Source organism: Callospermophilus lateralis, chromosome 19 (assembly GCF_048772815.1).
Source record: "Callospermophilus lateralis isolate mCalLat2 chromosome 19, mCalLat2.hap1, whole genome shotgun sequence".
Classification (NCBI taxonomy): Eukaryota; Metazoa; Chordata; class Mammalia; order Rodentia; family Sciuridae; genus Callospermophilus; species Callospermophilus lateralis.
The window spans coordinates 8087467-8110261 of record NC_135323.1 but is presented as its reverse complement, the minus strand read 5'-3'; the positions used below and the strand labels follow the sequence as shown (position 1 = coordinate 8110261).

General features: G+C 62.2%; 1 protein-coding gene across 4 annotated transcripts in view; it reads left to right on the top strand.

Annotated features, from left to right (window-relative positions):
• Cacna1h (calcium voltage-gated channel subunit alpha1 H) overlaps positions 1-19170 on the top strand; it is a 53436-nt gene extending 34266 nt beyond the window's left edge. The window contains exons 7-35 of one of the 4 annotated variants that reach the window (XM_076840674.2): positions 449-758; positions 876-968; positions 1085-1874; positions 3259-3701; positions 4994-5145; positions 5833-6018; positions 6495-6612; positions 6700-6855; positions 6987-7077; positions 7186-7394; positions 8279-8701; positions 9089-9189; positions 9276-9399; positions 9477-9545; positions 9644-9828; positions 10018-10144; positions 10223-10348; positions 10427-10516; positions 10624-10816; positions 11443-11460; positions 12576-12727; positions 13346-13455; positions 13612-13745; positions 13972-14046; positions 15285-15359; positions 15864-15985; positions 16052-16475; positions 16600-16760; positions 17396-19170. In XM_076840674.2, the coding sequence (XP_076696789.2) occupies positions 449-758; positions 876-968; positions 1085-1874; positions 3259-3701; positions 4994-5145; positions 5833-6018; positions 6495-6612; positions 6700-6855; positions 6987-7077; positions 7186-7394; positions 8279-8701; positions 9089-9189; positions 9276-9399; positions 9477-9545; positions 9644-9828; positions 10018-10144; positions 10223-10348; positions 10427-10516; positions 10624-10816; positions 11443-11460; positions 12576-12727; positions 13346-13455; positions 13612-13745; positions 13972-14046; positions 15285-15359; positions 15864-15985; positions 16052-16475; positions 16600-16760; positions 17396-18442 (6304 nt within the window). In that variant the 3' untranslated portion in view covers positions 18443-19170. The remainder of the gene's footprint in view (positions 1-448; positions 759-875; positions 969-1084; positions 1875-3258; positions 3702-4993; positions 5146-5832; positions 6019-6494; positions 6613-6699; positions 6856-6986; positions 7078-7185; positions 7395-8278; positions 8702-9088; positions 9190-9275; positions 9400-9476; positions 9546-9643; positions 9829-10017; positions 10145-10222; positions 10349-10426; positions 10517-10623; positions 10817-11442; positions 11461-12575; positions 12728-13345; positions 13456-13611; positions 13746-13971; positions 14047-15284; positions 15360-15863; positions 15986-16051; positions 16476-16599; positions 16761-17395) is intronic. The other 3 variants (XM_076840676.2, XM_076840675.2, XM_076840677.2) reach the window with 3 other exon arrangements.
• Positions 19171-22795: the final 3625 nt, after the last annotated feature.

Sequence of the window (22795 nt, the reverse complement as noted above, 5' to 3'; positions counted from 1 at the left end):
CACTATCTGCTTCTGACCCCTCATTGCCCTTCATAGTGGTCTGGGAGACCCTAGGGAGGTCTGGCAGGAAGAGAGGAGGGACCCATGAGAAAGTTCCAGTGGCCCCCAGAGTGTTTGAGATTCCCTGGCCCACCTTCCAGGCCTGGCCATCAGGGGGAAGAGGGCATCAGGACAGCCCAGGGCCTCTGGAGCTATGTCAGGTGGGCTCATGGGTTCCCTAGCAAGGTCCTGACCATGCCCACAGCAGTGCCAATGGATGGGGTCTGCTTTTGCCCTGGATGCTCACCGCACTGGCTCTTGCCCTGCATTCTCTCTCCTGGGGGCAGGAGTGGGAGTCCCAGTGGGGCGGTCACATCCTGAGCCCCCTTCCCAAGGGAGCACAGTGGGCTTCAGGCTCAGTGAGACCCAGGCTCCAACCCAGCCGGGCTCTGGCCCCACTGCCCTGCAGGAACAACAACCTGACCTTCCTACGGCCGTACTACCAGACAGAGGAGGGCGAGGAGAACCCCTTTATCTGCTCCTCACGCCGTGACAACGGCATGCAGAAGTGCTCCCACATCCCCGGCCGCCGGGAGCTGCGCATGCAGTGCACATTGGGCTGGGAGGCCTACGTGCAGCCCCAGGCTGCGGGGGCCAGCCATAACGCCTGCATCAACTGGAACCAGTACTACAACGTGTGCCGCTCAGGGGACCTCAACCCCCACAACGGCGCCATCAACTTCGACAACATCGGCTACGCTTGGATAGCCATTTTCCAGGTGGGCACTGAGGGTGTGGCCAGGGCCCTGGAAGGGCCATGAGGAGGGCATGGTGTTGACTGCTGGCCAGGGAGCTGGAGTAGGCATGGGCCAGGGTGCAGCCGCCTCCCTCCCCAGGTGATCACGCTGGAGGGCTGGGTGGACATCATGTACTACGTCATGGACGCCCACTCCTTCTACAACTTCATCTACTTCATCCTGCTCATCATCGTGAGTGTGGGCTGGGGAGGGGTGGGGGTGCAGGGCGGCCCTGCGTCCTGCCCTACCCCTAAGGGGAGGGTGTAGCTCGTGCCCTGGGAGTGGTGGTCACTCCCACCCTGCCGCAGGTGGGCTCCTTCTTCATGATCAACCTGTGCCTGGTGGTGATCGCCACGCAGTTCTCGGAGACCAAGCAGCGGGAGAACCAGCTGATGCGTGAGCAGCGTGCCCGCTACCTGTCCAACGACAGCACACTGGCCAGCTTCTCAGAGCCAGGCAGCTGCTACGAGGAGCTGCTCAAGTACGTGGGCCACGTCATCCGCAAGGTCAAGCGCCGCGGCTTGCGCCTCTACGCACGCTGGCAGAGCCGTTGGCGCAAGAAGGTGGACCCCAGCAGCAGCCTGCAGGGCCAGGGCCCTGGGCAGCGGCAGCGCCGGGCAGGCAGGTGTGCAGCCTCCGTGCACCATCTGGTATACCACCATCACCACCACCACCACCACCACTACCACTTCAGCCATGGCAGCCCGCGCAGGCCCACTCCTGAACCAGGCACTCGCGACACTAGGCTGGTGCCCGCCGGCACGCCACGCTCGCCGCCCTCCCTGGGCCACAGGCCACCTGACTCCGAGTCTGTGCACAGCATCTACCACGCCGGCTGCCACGTGGAGGGGCCGCAGGAGAGGGCCCGGGTCGCACACACTGCAGCTACCACTGCCGCCAGCCTCAAGCTGGCCTCGGGGCTGGGCACCATGAACTACCCTACTATCCTGCCCTCAGGCCTGGTTGGCAACAAAAGCAGCACCAGCCCCGGGCCCAAGGGCCAGCGGGCCATGCCCCCAAGGACCATGGGGCACAGCCCCTTGAGCCTGGGCGGCCCTGGCCCCTACGAGAAGATGCAGCACGTGGTTGGGGAACATGGTAAGGACCCCAACACCACCCAGGGAGGAGGAGGGCACCTGGTAGCACCCTGGGGTATGGCCTGTGTACCCCACGCCTAGCCAGTCAGGGAGGAAGAGGGGCCCCGTCTCCCCATCCCACGTGAAGCCCCATTGACAGGCCCAGAGGAGCAGAGTCTTTGCCCTGAGATGGCACTCAGCTTGTCAAGGAAAGCCTGGCACACCTCCCATGCCCCTCCTGGTCCTGGGGGACCATGTGCCCACGTCCATGGCCTGCCGTGGCCTGGGAGGACTTGTGGAGCCCCTAGAAGCTGGGAGCTGGTTCCTTTACTGGTGGATAAACTGAGACTTTGGCAGTGTGGGAGTAGAAATCAAGGTGCAGGGTCTCCAAGGATCAGGAGAGTATAGAGTCCCGCTTGGGACAGACAGCCCAAGGGGAAACATGGGACTCCCCGGGGAGCAGGTCCCCTGCCTTCCTGGAGGCTGTACCAGGGCCTATGTGGGACAGCAGGGGACACGTGCTCCAGCCCCTGCAAGGAAGATAGCAATGGAGGCCTTGCCTGCTCTGTGGGGGACGGCGACAGCTGGGAGGGCAACTGGCTGGGTGGGGGGCTGGTGCCACCACATGCCCTGATGTCAGCAAATGGAATCTTAGGTGTCCGTGGGCAGTGCAGTTGTAGAGGGGACAAACTTGCCCACCTCAAGTGTCCCCACCCCAATGTGTGACAGGAGTGCCACCATTGGGGATGTGTGCACCCTGGTGTAGACGTGTCCCTAGCTGTACTTGTGACTTCCCCAAGTGCACCTGTGTGTGTGCAAAAATGTGTGCAGGTGTACATGTGTCCCCAGGTTTGCATGTGTGTGAGAATGTGCCCAGGTGTACACATGAATGCCCCCATGTGCACGTGTGGGTGTACAAGTGTGTCCAGGTGTACAGTGATGGTCCCCAGGGACATCTGAGTGTGCAAGTGAGCACCTAAATACGTGTGTGCCCAGGTGTGTGCCTGCAGATGCGTCTGCCCTATGTCTTTGGCTGCTGTCAGGGTGCCTCAGGTGGGTAGCTCACAGCAACAGAAATGTCCTCTGGGCTCTGGGAGGCCAGAAGCTGGCATTAGCATGGTGGGCTGGAGGCCCAGGCACCATAGGCTGCTGGGGCTGGATGCTGGGTGGTGCCTCAACCCCTGCCCGCTGCTGCACAGGACTCTCCCATGCGTGTTTTCCCTCTTCTGAGGATGCCAGTTGTCCAGGGCCCCCTCTGCTGTCTGCTCCAGGCCTCCTCAGAGGCCCCCTTCCCACATGAGGCCCCATCACAGCCTCTAGGATCAGGACAAGGGCGGTCTTTCTGGGGACCTGGTGCCCTGGGGTTGGCGCTCTGTGCAAATCTGACCCTGTCTGTGTCCCCACAGGACTGGGCCGGGCTTCCAGCCGCCTGTCAGGCCTGAGTGTGCCCTGCCCTCTGCCCAGCCCCCAGGCGGGCACACTTACCTGTGAACTTAAGAACTGCCCGTACTGTGCCAGCGCCCTGGAGGACCCTGAGCTTGAGTTCAGTGGCTCCGAGAGCGGGGACTCAGATGCCCATGGGGTCTACGAGTTCACACAGGACGTGCAACGCAGCGACCACCGCGATCCCATGCAGCCACCCCCGGCAGCAGACACACCAGGCCAGGGCGGTGTGCAGTGCCGGCCACAGCGGCGACCAGCCCCCGGCGGGCCAGGCTGGCCAGGCCGTCTCTGGGCCTCCTTCAGTGGCAAGCTGCGCCGCATCGTAGAGAGCAAGTACTTCAACCGTGGCATCATGGTGGCCATCCTGGTCAACACACTGAGCATGGGCGTCGAGTACCATGAGCAGGTGGGGCCCTCGGGGGAATGGGCGGGGTCAGAGCCAGGACATGACCACTAGCAAGCCTCAGAGCCCTGCCTCCTTGAGGCTGCGCCTCTTCAGGCCCTAAGGGTCCATGTGGTGGCCTCTGCAGCAAGGAGAGGTCTGCATAGCCTCAGTCCCTTGGGCAGTAAGAGTCAGCAGACGCTCCTGACTCCTCAGGCTAGGCCTCTGCTGAGCGGTGGACATGGACTTCTGGCTCCAGCTCAGAGGTTCTCCCAGTTAGGGTGGGAGCCAGGAGACCACCAGAAAACCCCCAGGTCAAGGCACCCAGAGGCACTGAGCCCAAGGATATACAACCAGCCAGCCCTTCTCAATGCTTTCTGGGAGAGGCAAATGGCCCAAACCCTAGCCATACCCGCAGGGGCCCTTGGTGGCTGCAGCAGCCCCCATGAAGTGACTCCTGGGTCCAGGAGGAGGGGTGCAGAGGGCACCGAGCACCCCTCACCTGCCTGGGCACCAGAGCCCCTTATACAGCTGAACCTTGCCCTCAGGACTGAGGCCACACCAGGGCAGGAACAATAGGTCCAGTAGGGCAGGTGTCCTCTCCTGAGGTCCAGGGCCAGCTCCTATTGCTACTGTGCCAAATCCCCCTTAGCAGCCAGAGTGGTCTTCTCATCCTCTACCATCTGGGCATATCCAGTAGCTGTTTCCCAGAGTCACTTGGGGAAATGCAGCTGCTGTTGGCCTTAGGCAGGCCCCAGGCAGGGTGCCGTCCCAGGAGGGCGGGGCCCTGGGCAGCACAGCCCCCAACTGTAGGAGCTTCTGTGCACACAGAGGTGCGCACCCACTGCACAGTCACACGTGCAAGGCTTGCCTGTATACACACATGCACAATCACACACAGGCCCCCACCCCAGCAGTGTGGCCTTGGGTTCTACAGGGGGGCGTGGGCAGGCTGCTGACTTGCTGCACCCAGCAGCCCCCAGCCCCACACCCAGCTCTGTTCCCTGTGGCCTGTGCCTGGGGGAGGGTCTGTGGAGGCCAGTGGCAGCCTGCACACTGAGCCGCAATCGCAGGAATGTTGGGCAGATCCTGGGGAGCAGAGAGTTTGTGGTGGGCTAGGCAGGTCTGCTATCCACCTGGAGGGCACCCCTGGGGTGCTGTTTCTGTAGCTCACAAATGAGTAGTCTCTTGAGTGGCTACATAACCCTCAGTCCCATAACCCTCAGTCCCTTGGGCCCTGATGCAGCCAAAGCTGCTTGTCCTTCAGTGCCCAAAAGGACACCACAGGAGGCCCTGACCCCCTTCCCTGCCTGCAGCCAGAGGAGCTGACCAATGCTCTGGAGATCAGCAACATTGTGTTCACCAGCATGTTTGCCTTGGAAATGCTGCTGAAGCTGCTGGCCTGTGGCCCACTGGGCTACATCCGGAACCCCTACAACATCTTTGACGGCATCATCGTGGTCATCAGGTGGGTGCGTGGCCACTCAGGCCAGGGGACCCAGGAAGCTCTGCTTTTAGGCAGAAGTCTTGAAATGCGGAGAGCATCATCCACAGGAAGGAGCTTGATGGTGGTGGTTCAGGTGGGCTGGGGCCCTGGTTACCTCAGGCTCTGGACAGTCCCCTCCCCTCAGGCACCGTGGGCCACACATTAGGGCAGCTGTGTCTCGGTAGGTGTTTAGCATCTGGAGGAGCTGGTCCCTGCAGGCCAGTTTGGGTGCTCAGCAGCCCTTCACCCGATGAGGAAGGGCAGCTGGGGCTACATCATGCTTACCTCTAGGCGTTTGCTGTAGCAAGATTCAGTACTGAGTGGCAGGGGAATCTGAGGGCGACCTCGGCTCCCATAGAGGAAGCAGACCTCAGGAGTGCAGGGACAGGCAATTGGGAGCGGAGGAGCCAGGCCTGGCCACAGAGGTCAGGACAGGAGGCACGAGGCTGAGACACTTCTCTGACTTGCTGAGAGCCCAAGTTTCCTGGGAGCTCAGGAGCTGGGCAGCCTGCAGGTCCCATGGCCAGTCAGGCTGCTGAGCCCCTGGGCACCTCTGCAGCCCAGCCTGCTCCCAGATGTGTGATAGAGCAGAGGCCATCCTGCCTCCGGGAAGAGGGCCCCAGGTCAGGACAGCCACGCTGATCCGCCACCTGGCACCCTGGCCTGCAGCGTCTGGGAGATCGTGGGGCAGGCGGATGGAGGCCTGTCTGTGCTGCGCACCTTCCGGCTTCTGCGGGTGCTGAAGCTAGTGCGCTTCCTGCCGGCTTTGCGGCGGCAGCTTGTGGTGCTCATGAAGACCATGGACAACGTGGCCACCTTCTGCATGCTGCTCATGCTCTTCATCTTCATCTTCAGGTGGGCACCAGCCTCCCTCAGGGCAGCTGAGCCATGCCTGTCCCCACCTGAGCCCTCAGGAGTCAGCTCATCACCGCTGCCTGAATTCAGGCAGCACGACTGAGCACCTTCTGTGTGCTGGGTACTAGGGTGCGGTTCACAGGTGGGGGTTGGAGGTAGAGCCTCCAGGCAGATGAGGTGGGGACTGTGGACCATGCAGGCTCCTGGAGGGGTTGCTGAGTGCCTGCATGTGCCATCCTGGCCTGGGCACAGGGCTCAGGGAGGGTGGGCAGCACAGGCAGGCTGGTTCTTGTGGCCAAGCAGGGCTGAGACAGGTGTCCCAGGTCCTGGCCACTGCCCAGAGTCAGAGTGGCCTCCACAGTCCACCTTGGTTCTGGGTATAGGTGCCTCCTAAGCCACAAGTGTAGGCCCAGGAGGGGGTCAGTCACTGGGGTGATGGAAGGTCCCTGCTCAGTGCACCCCGCTCCTGCCTTCAGCATCCTGGGCATGCACCTCTTTGGCTGCAAGTTCAGCCTGAAGACAGACACAGGAGACACTGTCCCCGACAGAAAGAACTTTGACTCCCTGCTTTGGGCCATCGTCACTGTGTTCCAGGTATACTCAGGGGCTTCTGAGTGGGAAGGATGGGCCGAGGGCCCAGGGGTCTCGAGCTGATGCCAGGCCTGAGTCATGTCCCCCCAGATCCTGACGCAGGAGGACTGGAATGTGGTGCTGTACAATGGCATGGCCTCCACATCCTCGTGGGCCGCCCTCTACTTCGTGGCCCTGATGACCTTCGGCAACTACGTGCTCTTCAACCTGCTGGTGGCCATCCTGGTGGAGGGCTTCCAGGCAGAGGTGAGGGCCCGGGCACCCTCGGCAGGCGGTCTCAGGGCCCTTCTGCCCATGCCCTACCCCCTCACTGCAGCCTCCATGGCTGAGTGCCCACCGAGGGAGCCTCACGTCTGCCTTGTGCGTGGCGGGTACAGGGTGATGCCACCAGATCCGACTCTGATGAGGACAAGACATCCACCCACTTTGAGGAGGATCTCGACAAGTTTAGGGTCCTGCCAGCCTCAGGTGTGAGAGGGTGTTGACGGGCATGGGGGCATCCCTGTCCTGGTGTGGTGGGCTGGGAGGAGTTTTTGTTCCTGGGATCTGGCAGCTCACGGGGCCCACTCCACCCAGAGATGAAGATGTCATCGCTGGTGGTGACCCCCAACGGGCACCTGGAGGGCCGGGGGAGCCTGCCCCCTCCCCTCATCATGCATACGGCAGCCACGCCTATTCCCACTCCCAAGAGCTCTCCACACCTGGACGTGGCCCACGGCCTCCTAGACTCACGCCGTGGGAGTAGCAGCTCTGTGGACCCCCAGCAGGGGGACCAGAAGTCTCTGGTAAGGATGATCCCCTGCCCAGGCCCTTGTAGCACCTCTTGCCCTGAGACGAGCAAAAGTCCATGTGCCTCATAAAGCTCTGGCCACATAAGTCTGAGGGACCAGTGCTGTGCTCTGTGCGCAGGCAGGCAAACTCCATGTGGTCCCTGCAGGCTAGCAGAAGGCCCAGCAAGTTCCTGACCCAGCTCAAAATGAGAGAAAGCAGTCGAGCAGAGCTCACGGAAGGAAAAATGGAACGGGGCTGGGAAACAGGACTAGGGTCGGCCTCAGGGGTCGCCACCAGCAAGGCATCCACTGTGTGTGGCCACGGTGTCTCAGGCACTTTGAAACTCCAGGAAGTGCTGCCCCTGTGGACGTGGCTGTGAGGGGAGAGCAGAGGGAGTGGAGGGGCTGTGTGTAGCTAGGAGACAGAGGGGAAGGATTAGGACAGGATGGTGGGGAGCCACAGATCCCCAGGAGGCAGACGGGGAGTGAGACTCAGCTCCTGCTTGGGGGTCAAGCAGCACAGCAAGCCCAGGAGAGGCCCCAGGCATGGGTCTAGTTTTATGCCCTGAGACAGCAGCCAAGTCCCTCTGCAAGTACAGAAGTGACCCAGGGAAATGGTGCTGCACATGGCCCCAGCCCTCCAGGGCCCTCCCGCTGACCCTCACAGGGCACAGCAGCCAGGGGCAAACCCCTGGGCAAGCGCTGGCATTTCTGAGCTTCCAGCTGGCTCAGGGTCTACATGAGAACACAGTATGGATGGTGTCCCTAGTCAGCAGGGTGGCTCACATGTGTGACCCAGCTTGCTACAAGTGCCAGCCATTGACTGGCAGCCAGGGAAGGGTCCTGCCTGCCAGTGGGTGTGGGCCCAGTGCGTGTTCCCGCTCCTGCTCCGCCCCCAGGCCAGCCTTCGCAGCTCACCCTGTGCCCACTGGGGCCCCAGCAGCGCCTGGAGCAGCCGGCGCTCAAGCTGGAGCAGCCTGGGCCGTGCGCCCAGCCTCAAGCACCGCAGCCAGCGCGGGGAGCGCGAATCGCTGCTGTCTGGCGACGGAAAGGGCAGCACGGACGATGAGGCCGAGGATGGCAGGCCAGGGACCGGCTCCAGGCCAGGGTCCTCGCCTGGGCCCCAAGCCAGCCCACTGCGGCGTGCCGAATCCCTGGACCACCGCAGCACACTGGACCTGCAGTCCCCGCGGCCTGCCGCCCTCCTGCCCGCCAAGTTCCACGACTGTAATGGGCAGACAGTGGCCCTGCCCAATGAATTCTTCCTGCGCATTGACAGTCACAAGGAGGACACAGTTGAGCTGGATGACGATGTGGAAGACGTGAGTGGGCCCCAACAAGACCCACAGCTACCCCTGTGCTGTTTTGGGCCTATTGTGGGTCAGGGCAGCAGACTAGCCAGGGGTGGAGTTCAGCTCTGGGGATCCCAATTGGCCCCCCGCCCTCAAGGCTGGCCCTCCCTTGTGGTCAGCCACTACCTGGACCCCCTTGGTGAAGTAGGCAGTGTCTGCCAGGCTGGGTGCCTCAGGGGCCCCACCAAGCTGGCCAGTGGACTCGCTGTGCTCACTGCCCATTGTCTGGGAGTGTGGGAGGTGAGGCTCCTGGCAGAAAGCAGGAGGGAGGGACAGCCCCAACAGGCACCTGGGTGGACTGGCCCCCAGGAGGGACAAGGCAGCGCCTGGGGTCTGAGGGCCACCTCCCCTCCCCAGAGCTGCTGCTTCCGCCTGCACAAGGTGCTGGAGCCCTACACGCCCCAGTGGTGCCGCAGCCGCGAGTCCTGGGCCCTCTACCTCTTCTCCCCGCAGAACAGGTGAGAGGACAGGGAGGGCTGGTGGGTGACCCCAGGGCCGCAGCTGCTGTGGGGCCCGCCAGTCACACTCACAGCCCCCTCCCCAGGCTGCGTGCTTGCTGCCAGAAGGTCATCGCGCACCGGATGTTTGACCACGTGGTCCTCGTCTTCATCTTCCTCAACTGCATCACCATCGCCCTGGAGAGGCCAGACATAGACCCCGGGAGCACCGTGAGTTGCCGTCGGAAGCCAATGGGGCAAGGCCGGGCAGGGCAGAGTGCGGCTTTCCCACCGGACTTTCCCTGCAGGAACGGGCCTTCCTCAGCGTCTCCAACTACATCTTCACAGCCATCTTCGTGGTGGAAATGATGGTGAAGGTAGGTCTCTCTACTGCCCCGCCCTAGCCCACCCACTGCCAAGCCCCGCCCACAGCCCTGCCTGTGGGCCTCCCACCTAGCCCAAGTACCGTCCCCAGGTGGTAGCCCTGGGCCTGCTGTGGGGCGAGCGTGCCTACCTGCAGAGCAGTTGGAACGTGCTGGACGGGTTGCTGGTCCTGGTGTCCCTGGTGGACATCGTTGTGGCCATGGCCTCCGCTGGTGGCGCCAAGATCCTGGGCATTCTGCGCGTGCTGCGCCTGTTGCGGACCCTACGACCTCTGAGGTAGGGCAAGGACAGGAACAGGGATGGGAGGACAGGGGGCCACCATGGGTGGAGGTGTGGCCTTTGAGGTAGGACAGAGTCGGGAGGATGGGGTGGGGCCACCACAGGTGTCCAGAGCAGACAAGGTGTGGCCCACCCCACCTGGTAGCTGCTGTGTGGCTCAACCACGCGTGCCCTCCACTGGGCCAGGGTCATCAGCCGGGCTCCAGGCCTCAAGCTGGTGGTGGAGACGCTGATCTCATCGCTCAGGCCCATCGGGAACATCGTACTCATCTGCTGTGCCTTCTTCATCATCTTCGGCATCCTGGGGGTGCAGGTGGGTGGGCTGCCGCCCAGGTGGACAGGTCTGGGGGCCACTGGGCGGGTGCCCCGGGTGACAGCCGTGCCCGGTCAGCTCTTCAAGGGGAAGTTCTACTACTGCGAGGGTGCCGACACCAGGAACATCTCCACCAAGGCTGAGTGCCGGGCTGCCCACTACCGCTGGGTGCGGCGCAAGTACAACTTCGACAACTTAGGCCAGGTGGGCGCGGTGCGTGCGGAGCCTCCAGGGCAGGGCTGACCACTGCGCGGCCTTGTTGGTGACCCATCGCACTCGCAGGCGCTGATGTCACTGTTCGTGCTATCGTCCAAGGACGGCTGGGTGAACATCATGTACGACGGACTAGACGCCGTGGGTATTGACCAGCAGGTGCGCGGGCTGGGAGGCCACAGAGGCCTGAAGTCACCCCTTGTGTCCTGGGGCTCCTGCCGTGGGCGTGGCGGGCGGAGGGCAACCCACCACCTCCTGTGCTGTAGCCCGTGCAGAACCACAACCCCTGGATGCTGCTGTACTTCATCTCCTTCCTGCTCATCGTCAGCTTCTTTGTGCTCAACATGTTCGTGGGTGTGGTGGTAGAGAACTTTCACAAGTGTCGGCAGCACCAGGAGGCTGAGGAGGCGCGACGGCGGGAGGAGAAGCGGCAACGGCGGCTGGAGAGGCGGCGCAGGAGTAAGGCGCCCCTGGTGGCGGTGGCGGGTCGGTAACTGCACACAGGGCCGTGGCACCAGCCCCGGGGCCTGCAGCCCCACCCGAATGGCTCTGCACGTGGCCCACCTTGCATGGGGGCCCGGCCTCATGAGGGGCCAGCAGGCGTGGGCAGTTGGGGCGCCCACTGTGGCAGGAGGCAGGGTCCCCTCTCAAGGGACCCAGGAAACGGGGCGCCCCAGCCTGCACCTGCTCTCTAGGGACAGGTTTATCCCATGGGTCCCCTCTACAAGAGCCATCATGCCCCCTGAGAGTTTGGCCTGTGGCTTGGGAGCAAGAAGGCCCCCATGTGTCCCCCACCCCCAGCAGGCACCTGACATTTCCCCCACTCCTGGCAGGTTCCCTGTGTCCCCCACCCCCGGCAGGCCCCTGACATTTCCCCTACCCCCAGCAGGCCCCTGACATTTCCCCCACCCCCAGCAGGCCCCTGGCAGATCCTTGGCATTACACCCACCCTTGATAGGCCCCCAGTGTCCCCACTGCCCCTGGCAGGGCCCTGGTGTTACCCCTGCCCCAGGCATGCCCCGCCCCTGGCAGACCCTCAATGCCGCCCCCCACTGCGGCCCTCAGACGTCTCCTTGTCTTTCCAGGCACTTTCCCCAGCCCAGGTACCTGCCCTGCCCGCATGCTCAGCCCGCTAACGCTGGCCGGCCGTCACGCCGCATGGGGAAGGAACACAGGCTCGCTGGGGTCCCCCAGGGTGGGCACAGGCTAGGGCCAGGTGCCAGTGGGCGGGGGGAGGCTGTGGCTTGCTCTCCAGTGTCCATGCCGCTGCCCCCGCTCTGGCCTGTCCCTCTTTGCAGCTTGCATGTGTGTGTCTCTGCTGTCTCTTGGGGACGAAGCGTCCCCTGGCTCTGACGGCTGTGGCTGCTCCATCTTCTGTGCAAGCTGCCATCCCCCTTGGCTGCCTTAGCTGAGCTGAGCTGAGTTCTCTAGTGACTGCATGCTAGACCAAGGAGCATGAGCCTCCAGGGTGGGGGGTCGCTCTGGTCAGCACCTGCTCTCCCTTGCCCTAGGCCTTCAGCCCCAAATTCGTGGTTGCGTGCCAAGGTGGCCCCGGGGCACAGGGCAGCCCATACCGTTCCTGCAAGAATTGGCAGCACTACAGGGCTGCTGGGGCAGGGCACTTCGCAGACAGACCTTCAGGGGCACATAGAGGAGGCAATCCCCAGGGAGGTCCTGCCTTCCTGTCATGAGCCCTACTGACCTCAGAAGGCTGACCCCAGACCACTATCACCAGGTGCCCCTTGGGAGATGGCACAGGAAGAGACTCTACCTGTGGCCAGGGTACATCCCTACCTAGGCAGGGCCCACGGGGTCTGGACTGGGAGATAGACAAGGGGCTGCCCTGCCCAGCCTTTCATCCCAATGCTGGTCCATGGCCAACATGGCCAGACCTCCTGCTGGCCAGCCTGAAGTTTCAGGAGGGCAGTTCTGGTGCAGGGACCCAGGTAGGATGCAGGAAGGCCACCTCAACTTCTACACCCTTCCTGAGGGCTGTCCAGACCTCCCAGTCCAGAAGGCTGACCTACCCCAAGGCCTCCCTGCAGTCCCAGCCCATGGACTCTCACAGAACTGCCTTTCTACAGCATGGGTCCCTTTCCAAGAGAACACCCTCCTCCAGCCTCCTGCAAGCCCCCAAGGGGCCGACCAGGACAGCTGGGCCCTCCCTGAGCTGTCCTGCTCACTTGGCGCTGGCTGCTCACGACCCCTCTCTCTGCAGAGGCCCAGCGCCGGCCCTACTACGCCGACTACTCCCAGGCACGCCGCTCCATCCACTCTCTGTGCACCAGCCACTACCTGGACCTCTTCATCACCTTTGTCATTGGCCTCAACGTCATCACTATGTCCATGGAGCACTATGACCAGCCCAAGGTGGGCCCAGTGGCACGGCTGCAAGTCCAGCCCAGCTTTGCTGCTGTCCAGCCAAGGGTGTTCTTTAAATACCAGGCCCAAACCCACAGCACCTGCCCAGGAAAGCGCTCCCAGCCTAAGGCTGGCTATAAATGTCCTTGGCAAGGGATGGCCTGTGCCCCTCATGCTCCCTGCACCTGTGTCTCCAGGTCTGTGTTAAAGGGCTCCGGCCCCTAGTTGGGGTGTGGAATGGCAGAGCCTTCCAACAGAAGCAGCTTAGCCTGAGGAACATGCCTTGCTGTGAGGCTGAGCACAAAAGCGTGGTGGGGCAAGGGCCTGTGTCCCCCCCAGACTTAGTGGCCTTACCCTGACACTTCCCAGGCTTCTTAGGCACCCAGGTCAGCAGAGCTGGGGCCACAGTGGCCAGGCGCAGTTGCAGGCCCTGCACGCTGAGAGGGCCCTTGCTGTGTCAAGCGCCAACTATGTGCCGTGCTGGAGATGGGAGACCTGACTGCCCAAGCACATGCTGCAGGATGTCCTGGGGCTGGGGCCCCATGACCACAGGAGGCCACTTGAACAGGTAGAGTCGGCAGGGGTGACTGAGGGCCTCTTCAACCAGCTTGCCCCTCTGTCCCCCAGTCGCTGGACGAGGCCCTCAAGTATTGCAACTACGTGTTCACCATCGTCTTTGTCATTGAGGCTGTGCTGAAGCTGGTGGCCTTTGGGTTCCGGCGGTTCTTCAAGGACAGGTTGGTGGGGCCCCTAACAGCCCTGAGGCACCCTGGGTTTTCTTGGAGTCCTGGCTGTCCTGGGAAAAGTGCAGGTGGCAAACAGGAGACTCCTGCCCTGGCCCTGAGTGGGCTCTGGGGTGGTGGCTGTGCTCAGCTGCGCCCTCTGCTGGCCAGGTGGAACCAGTTGGACCTGGCCATCGTCCTGCTGTCCATCATGGGCATTGCCCTGGAGGAGATTGAAATGAATGCCGCATTACCCATCAACCCCACCATCATCCGCATCATGCGTGTGCTCCGTATCGCCCGTGGTAGGTGTCCATCTGGGGTCCCCTGGAATGTCAGTAGGACCTTCTGATGGCCTCTGAGGCCTGGATACAGCAGGATGGGCCACTGACAGGTCTGAGTTGCCTGAGATGTCTGCAGCTAATGGGGTAGTCCTGTCTTCCAGACAGGGAGCGCAGGGTTGGTGTCCAGGGTCTTTGGATCATCGGGTGGGGGTCAGCATGACTGCTAACACTCAGCTCCTGACCCTAGTGCTGAAGCTGCTGAAGATGGCCACAGGAATGCGGGCCCTGCTGGACACTGTGGTTCAAGCCCTGCCTCAGGTAGGTCAGAGTCTGGGCACTACCTGAGGGTGGGCATTGTGAACTCTCAAAGGACAAGACCTCGGGGAGGGCCTGGCTCACCATCCCCCTCCTCCCTCACCCCTCACATCCATGTGTGTAGCTCAGCTGAGCTGGAAGAGGGGTGCAGGTCACCTGCTTTCACCTGTCTTACGGCAAGAGCAGCGACCAGTGCCTTCCCTGACCAGTGTACTTTCAGAGGCCAGGGGCCACAGAGCCAGGGAGGGGCTGAGGCCAGTGGGGACCACGGTGAGCCTGATGTGGGTAGAAGACTGGCCCAATGTCCACAGTACTGTACCCACAGTCCCACCTAACCTTTCTGGCCTCAGGCTGAAAGGTACCAGTTGCATGGCCCTGTCTACACAGAGTCCAGTCCCCCTGCTCCCCCTGGCCATGGCCCAGCCTACTGGCCATCCACTTCACCACCCATGTGCCCTGCCCTACAGCTGATGACCTAGTGCCCAGTTGCCTGCCTCCTCACCCAACGCCAGCAGCCACCCACTCCCCTGTCTCCCCATGCTTTTTCCAGCCACCTCCCCACCGTGTGCCCGACCACCCACCCCACCAGCCCTCCACCCCCACCATCTTTAGCAGCATGTTTCACCCCATCTGAGTGACATGCTAGTTGGTGCTCCACCCTCTGCCCAGCCACCCATGGGGACAGGAGGGAGGCCCAGGCCTGGCCACACCCAGCCTTGTAGGGTGCTGGAGCAGGTGCTGAGGTGCCAGCCGTTCAGAAGCTGCAGGGCTGCCCAGATTCTCCAGGGAGGCAGGGACAAGGCCTCTGGTGGCACTCCTGTCCACTGAACCTTGGCCCAGGGCTCTGCCATGGGGACCCCAAGGCAGAAGTGGCCCCTGCACAGTGCAAACAAGAGCCCTCAGCAATACCCTCTGGGCCTCAGGAAGAGCACATGCTAGGAAGATGGTGGACAGCCCCAGGGCAGCGGCTCAGGGGTGAACAGTTGGGCAAGCAGGGTGGGCATGAGCTATGGAGAGTTAGAGACTGGGGGACAGGGAAAGGTCAGGCCAGCTCAGGAGGGGCCCTGGACCTGGGGCCAGAACAGGAGGTCCAGGAGACTCTAGGGCCAGGAGGGTCACAGAGCTCAGGACGGGTCCAGGCCCTGTCTGAGCCCTCACCCCCACCTTGCCTGGGCCAAGTGCGGGAGCAGGTCCATGGGCTGGGCGGAGGGCTGACCTTGTTCTGCTTCTCTCTCGTGTAGGTAGGGAACCTTGGCCTTCTTTTCATGCTCCTGTTTTTTATCTATGCTGCCCTGGGAGTGGAGCTGTTTGGGAGGCTAGGTGAGTGTGGCCAAGCCACCTACTCCCTGCTGGGCACCACCAGTCCCAGGGGATCAGGAAGGCTCCCTCTTCCTCTACACACACAGGCCTGCAGCTGGCTCAGGACCCTAGCCCCAACCCAGGCAGGCCACAGACCCCTGGTGTCCTTCCCCCATCTCCCACTGGCCCCTTGGGCCTTCACCCCTTGAGGTCAGCACTAGAGCACGTGCACAGGTGGCTCACTCTGTCCTCCAGAGGTGGCCCCAGGCAGGGCTGCACTTGGGCCTTAGCACATACCAACCTACTGACCCCCTGTGGCCGCCAGGAAGCAGGTGCTGGCAGTGTGTCCTCTGGATTGTCACTTAAGACTCTGACCCAGTCCGGAGATCTGTCCAGTCAGAGCCAGGGCAAGTGAGGACCCTCCAGTTCAGCCCCATCCCTGCTGAGCCTACACTAGCTGTCCTGCCAGTGCTGGGAGGCTGTGGTGGAGGCTGCCATGCTGACGGGCAGGATGTCCCCTGACAGAGTGCACTGAGGACAACCCCTGCGAGGGCCTGAGCAGGCACGCCACCTTTGCCAACTTCGGCATGGCCTTCCTCACACTGTTCCGTGTGTCCACCGGGGACAACTGGAACGGGATCATGAAGGTAGGGCAGGGGTTGCCCTAGGGCCCGGGTGGCCAGGGACAGCGCAATGACTGGCTGCCTCCACAGGACACACTGCGGGAGTGTGCGCGTGAGGACAAGCACTGCCTAGGTTACCTGCCGGCACTGTCGCCCCTGTACTTCGTCACCTTCGTGCTGGTGGCCCAGTTCGTGCTGGTCAACGTGGTGGTGGCCGTGCTCATGAAGCACCTGGAGGAGAGCAACAAGGAGGCCCGCGAGGATGCCGAAATGGATGCCGAGCTTGAGCTGGAGATGTCGCAGGGGCCCCCCACCCATCCCTCACCCCCAGAAAGCCCAGACACAGGCCCAGATGGACCTACCCTCTTGGCCGTGCGCAAGGTGTCTGTGTCCAGGACACTCTCACTGCCCAACGACAGCTGCATGTTCCGGCCCGTGGCACCCGCCACAGCCCCCCACCCCCACCCCCTGCAGGAGACCAGGATGGAGACCAACGCGGGCAGCACCCCCTCAGGTGTGACCCCTGGTGGGGCAGGAGGACGGGGCTGGCAGAAGGGAGGATGGGGTTGGCAAGTCGCGGGTGGGGGATGACGGGGTTGGGGCACAGGACACCTGGTTCAGCTGCGTCCCTGCCCCAGGCTTGGTCACCTCCGCTCACTCGCCGCCCCTGGAGCCTTCTGCCTCCCTGCAGGTCCCATCAGCCACATCCCCACCTGCCAGGGGCAGCGACCCTCAGTGTACCCTGTCCCCCCGTGGCGCACCCCACTCCCCCAGCCTCGGTCGGCTGCTCTGCAGACAGGTAGGGACCCTCGTCCCACTGGCCTGGAGGGCTTCATGGGGTTCCTTCTCCCTTTGATAGGTGGTGCTGAGGCCTAGGGTAAGCAGGTGCTATGTCCTTAGGCTCAGATTGTTCCATCTGCCCCTTGGCAGACCTCAGGGCGTCAAACCAAGGTGGTGGTTTATGGTAGCACAATGGTAGACCCCAGCTTATAACTGCAGAGCTGGTCACAGGGCCCAAGAGTCGTCCTCAGGCAATAGCCTTGGGCCCTCACGGTGGCAGAGTGTCAGCTCCTGGGTCCTAGCTGTGCCTGGTCTGCCAAGCCTGACCCACAGCCCCTATCTATTCTCCCTAGCTCCTGTGGCCATCAGGAAAACCCCTTGCTGCTTGGGAGCTCTCGGGGTATCCCATCCTCCTGGTGTCTAGATGGACTGTGAGGCCTGGGCCCCACCCTGTGCCCCTCAGCACATCCTGGACCCTGTGCAGGCTCTGCCCTCGGGAGCTCAGGTCTCCAGGGCTTCCCCTCCACTGGTGGCTGCAGGGGACGGCTCTGGTCCCTCAGAGCCTCACAAGTCCCTGCTCACACTAGCAGCTCCCTGCCCCCTCATCCTGCTGGCCAAAGTCCCATTCCTCACCTTGAACTGGTATCTCTGCAGGAGGCCATGCGCAGAGAGTCGCTGGAAGAGCAGGCTGATGGCCATGGGGACAGTGCCCCGGGATCCACAGAGTCTTTTGAGAAGAGCCCAGCCAGGCAGGACTCCCTGGGGGGCCCCCCACGGTCCCCACCTTGCTCCCCACGGCCTGCCAGCATTCGCACCCGCAAGCACATGTTCGGACAACGCTGCACCTCCAGCCGGCTGCCGGCCCCTAGTGGAGATGAGGCTGAAGCCTCAGACCCAGCTGACGAGGAGGTCAGCCACATCACCAGCTCTGCCCAGCCCTGGCCCTTGGACTCAACTCACAGCCTTGCAGCCTCCCCGGTGACCTCCCCTGTGGCCCGAGGGGTGGCAGGCAGCGCGCAGGACCTACGCAGGTTCTGCAGTGTGGACGCCCAGGGTTTCCTAGACAAGCCAGGCCGGGTGGACATGCAGAGGTGGCCCTCCATGGAGCTGGGCAGCGGGGACAGCCACCTGGATCCCAGGGAGGTCAAGGCCTGGGTCCCTGAGCTCGAGCCAGCCCTGGGGGCACGCAGGAAGAAGAAGATGAGCCCCCCCTGCATTTCTGTGGACCCCCCAATGGAGGACGAGAGCTCTACCCGGCCCCCTGCAGCAGAAGGTGGCAGCAGCACCCTGCGGCGCAGGACCCCATCCTGCGAGGCTGCCCTGCACAGGGACTGCCTGGAGCCCACCGAGGGCCCAGGTGCAGGAGGGGACCCTGCAGCCAAGGCAGAGCGTTGGGGCCAGGCCTGCCGAGCAGAGCATCTAACTGTGCCCAGCTTTGCCTTTGAGCCACTGGATGTGGGGGGCCCCAGTGGAGACCCTTTGCTGGACAGTGACCACAGTGGGACCCCAGAACCCACAGCTTCCTTCTCAGGGGCCACAACATCTCTAGAACCCCATGAAACAGAGCCACCCTCGCCCTCCGGAGATGCCCCACAGAAGGACCAGGGACTATACCTCACGGTTCCCCAAAACCCACTAAAGAAAGCAGGGTTGCTCCCAGCCACCCCTGCCCTGGGTGACAGTGCAGATGGATCTGTGTAGCTTGGGCTGGTGCACACAGGGCTTTGATCCTGGGACTGGGAGCACCCCACAGAGGGGCGCCCAAGCAGGCCGTGAGCAGACCCCAGCTCGCCCCTGCTGTGGATGGAGGGGCCTGGGAAGAACGGCAGAGCAGGGAGAAGGGTGGACGCCCGTTCACGCGTGGGGAGCAGCCTCTGGGTCCCACAAGCCTCCACCGTTTGGGGTTTTCCTGAGTTTTGCCACCACTGCCCGAGGTGCTGGGGACGGGGAAAGACCGGCAGCTCCTCGATGGAGGCCCCACAGCTCTAGCCTCGCAGTCCACATGACTATGTAGGGAACACACGCTTGGACCTCTCACCCCAGCAGAAGCCTCACACCCTGAGGCCACTGCAGCCAACCCCACCTTTGCTCAGAGACTGAGTCCTTATCATCCTTTGTCACCCCCAGTGCACTCTGTCCCCATGTCACTCCCTGCCCCGTCCCCTGAGTGTTCCAGAAACATCCCCGGGACTCTGGGAATGGCCACATCACCAGGGAGACAGAAGCTGCGCAATAAGACACCTGCCCCTTCCCCATGGGGCCCTATCCATCCAGGATTTTTGGCCAGGGGATTCAGTCCTTTGTTTTGTTCCCTTTGTTTTATAAATCCAGGTTAAATGTTGCAATAATCTGATACAGAAAACTCAGCTTCTTAAGGGAAAAGGGAGGGCCGGGAACAAAGCAGAATAAACACTAACTTATTTAAGAGACTTTCTGTTGTGTCAGAGTCAAGGCCTAGAGCTACCAGGGAGGGGTGAGCCAGGTTCTGTGCAGCCAGCACTTGGCCACCAGGATGGCGGGAGGCCAGCAGCAGCACCAGGAAGACCAGCAGAAAGAGCCCAGCCAGGAGAGGGGAGTCCTGGGTTTCCCAGCCCCAAGGCCCCCAATTCTAGGGTGAGGAATTCACATGGGAATGTGGCTGTAGGCCCAGGCCCATAAGGATGGACGCAGCCTCGCCCCAGCTGACAACACCAGCCTGCAACCAGGTGCCATTCACCTGGCAGGCCTCCAGTCATCCTGGAGCGCAGAGCAAGGTGAGGTCCAGTAGTGGCTGGTGGGGAGTCTTGCTGGACTCCAGGCCCCAAGCCTTCCACTGTGCCCTAGGCCCACCTGGCAGGGTATGGCAGCCCCAGCACACAGCATATCTGGCCTGATGTTGCTGCTATCCATGCTGGGATAGGACTGGCTGCAGGTTTCTGTGTCCACCATGCCTCCTACAGGCTGTATGGGGGCCACAGAGGCTCTGGGGATGGGGCAGGTTCGGGGGAGACTGGAGCACCAGCCCCCACACAAGGAGCTGGTTCCTTGGTACATGCACCAAGGTTGGTGAGCAAATTCCCCTCTTCCCGCCAGGGTCCAGAGGATGTCAGGGGGCTCCTCGCCTCCCTTCTGCATGTGGTCCCAGCCGTCACCACCCAGCCTAGGGTGGAAGTCGGCTGAGGCCTTAGGGAGGCAGGCAGGATCTGGCTGCAGAGGGTCACAAGGGAGACCAGTTACACCAAGTCAATGTCCCTGCTAGACCCCAGTGGTCCAGGGGAGTTGGAATACAGGACAATTCACCTCATGGTGGAGACATTAGGAGACAAAGGTCTTCAGCTCTCCCAGGTAGACCTGGTAGTCACATGAATTCAAGGATCTGGAAGGGTGGGGTGGATGGGTATGGTGGCACTCCTTCGGTGAGGGCAGCCAGCTGCAGAGGCAAGAAGTCAGTGTCTAGTCCAAATCAGAATCCATGTTCAGCTCATCCCCCTCAAGCTTCAGGTGTGGAGAATTGACGGCATCTCGGGCTCCTGCTGCCTGAGCTGGAACATATCCAGAAGGGCAAATTGCAGATTTCAGCAGTGGGGGGAGACGGAGCCACTCCCCCTCTCCAGGTATACAAAGACATGCAGAAGCTTCTTCCTGTTGGCTAGGGTCCAGAAACTTCCAAAGTCAGTCCCAGTCTGGTGGCCAAGAAGGCCTCAGAGGCCTGGGGTTGCCCACTGCCATACCATAGTCCTCCTTGTTGGTGAAGAAGACGGGTTCCAGGCTCAGAAGTGAGTCAAAGGTCAAGAGGAGTCCTCTGCACTGCCAGTGTGCCCACAGGCCTGGACATTCACACTGCCCCCACTCACCCTGGACACACCCAGAGAAGCTGTGGGCAGCAGTGAGCACCCACCACAGCAGAGGCTGGTCTACCATGGCCTCACGCCTGCCTGGGCAGCATGGCCCCTCATGATTTGGTCCCCTGTATCTAAAACCTGAGACTGTCCACACCCTGAGCCAGAAGAGAAGGGGTTGCTGCTGGCTCTCCAGAGGCCAGCGTCCTGCCAACTTCCACTTCGCCACTGGCCCTCCCATCTTCTGGGGGTCTCCCTCTTACAACTTCAGCTCCCCACCTGCTGGGCCCTCCCTGGAGAAATGACACCCCAGAAGCCCATGTGCTGGTTTCTAAGTACCATGATCCACATATTGTAGCAGGGCTCCCTGGAGTGACAGGGGGCTGCATCAGGGCAGGCACCCCCAGGAATCAAGGGGGGCTCAGAATGACAGGAAATAGGAAGACCCAGGCAGCTGGGGGAGGGAGGGAAGGCTCCCTCCTTCGTGGCCAAGCAGGGCTGAGAACTAGACAGAGGTGGCATCACATTAACTGGCAACTGTGCCGAATGCCCCCAAATTGTGCGCTATATCGTGGTTAGAGTCTTCTTGCGTAATTTTCCCCTCAGATGTTGGTAAAGTCCCTAAGTCCCTGAGGTCAGCATGTGGGGCCCTCCCTGGCCAGCTCTGGGTCAACTTGAGCTCCCACCTAGTGGCAGCAATAGATGGCAACGTGGTCAACCAGTGAGATGGGGAGCTGGTACAGCTGGTGGGAATGGCCCCTGCTCAAGCAGGAAAGTCATTGAGGAGGAAGGCGACAGTGTAGCTGATCCAGAGCTGGTGGTGCCTGTGAGCCACAGGCACTTTTGTGCTGTGAGGCCAAAAGTATCTGCCCAAAGATACAAACTACCACCAAGGGGACAGAGGCCCCTTCACAGGGCAGCTCCCCAGCACCCCTCAGCCTGGACACCCAAGTGCATACTCCAGCATGTGGCCTCCCTGGGCCTCCAGGCACCATCTGTGACAAATACCCTGTCCCCCCTGAGCTTTTCCCGCCAGTCCTCCCCTCCACTCCCTACACACCAGTTGAGGACATACCTGGCTGCAGAACCTGATGGACACCTTAGGGACAAACAGAAGGACAGGCCTCTGATGAGGGGAGTGTCAGCATGGCAGGCCCAAGAGATGCCCTCCAGGCCCCAGGGTGAGGCTGCGGGTGGATGTCCCCATCCCAAGCTGAAGCCAAGATCCATCGGGCCTGGCAGGTGGGCCAGAGCAAATGGGCTGGTTGCCAGTTGTCCTCCAAAGCCCAGGACAGGGTGAAACCAGCCACAGGCCATAAAGAGCAGCTGAGAGGCACAGCACTGCCCAGCCCCAGCCTGCCTCACCCCTCCAGGTGACCCTCAAGGGGAACTTACCTAGTACCCCCTGACCCTGTGCATTGGCCCAGGCCTGATGGCCAAGTAGCACACCAGGACCTGAGAGGAAGGGCTCAGCCTCCTGAAGCACCACAGTTCCTGCTGGTGCTGCTGGCTCTCCATTCCCCCAGGAACAGGCATGTGGAGCCAAGACAGTGCTTGGCTTCCCGGCCCCAAGCCCCCTAATTCTGGGGTGAGGACCCTGTTCATATAGGAATATGGCTGTAGGCCCCAGGCTGGTAAGGATGAATGCAGCCTCGACCCAGCTGACCACGCTTTAGCTCTGTGTTTGGTGGCAAGTACAGCAGCCCCAAGTGACCAGAGAGTAGTGGGTCCACCAACCCAGCCAAGATGCAGACATCACCCAGCAATGCCACCATCCTCACACCTAGGCTGGGACACACACCAGGCACAACAGGAAGCCACGGGTCTGAGAACTGTGGTGTCTGCCCACTGCAGGGACAGGATAGTCGACCCTGAGCCCTGGACCTGTAGGGTGGTGGGGGACAGCCACACACCTGTGCCCTGGGCAAGGAGTGAGGAGGAGGAGAACAGGGCTCCACCAAAGGCCCCACCTGCTCTTGTATCTCCATGTGGACACTACCCCAGGGAACAAGCTTAGTGACACAGAGAGACCACACAGGGACAGGATGGGACCTGGGCATCCCTGCAAACCCGGGCGGTGGATTGGGTCCATGCCACCTTCTCCAGGAAGCCCTCCCTGGATCCTGCAGCTCACACCTCCCCAGAGAGCCTCTGGGAAACCAGCCTTTGGGGTTCTCCTTCTGAGGCCCAGAAGCCTGGGGGAGACAGCTCAGGACTCCGTGATAACCTGCCCTCC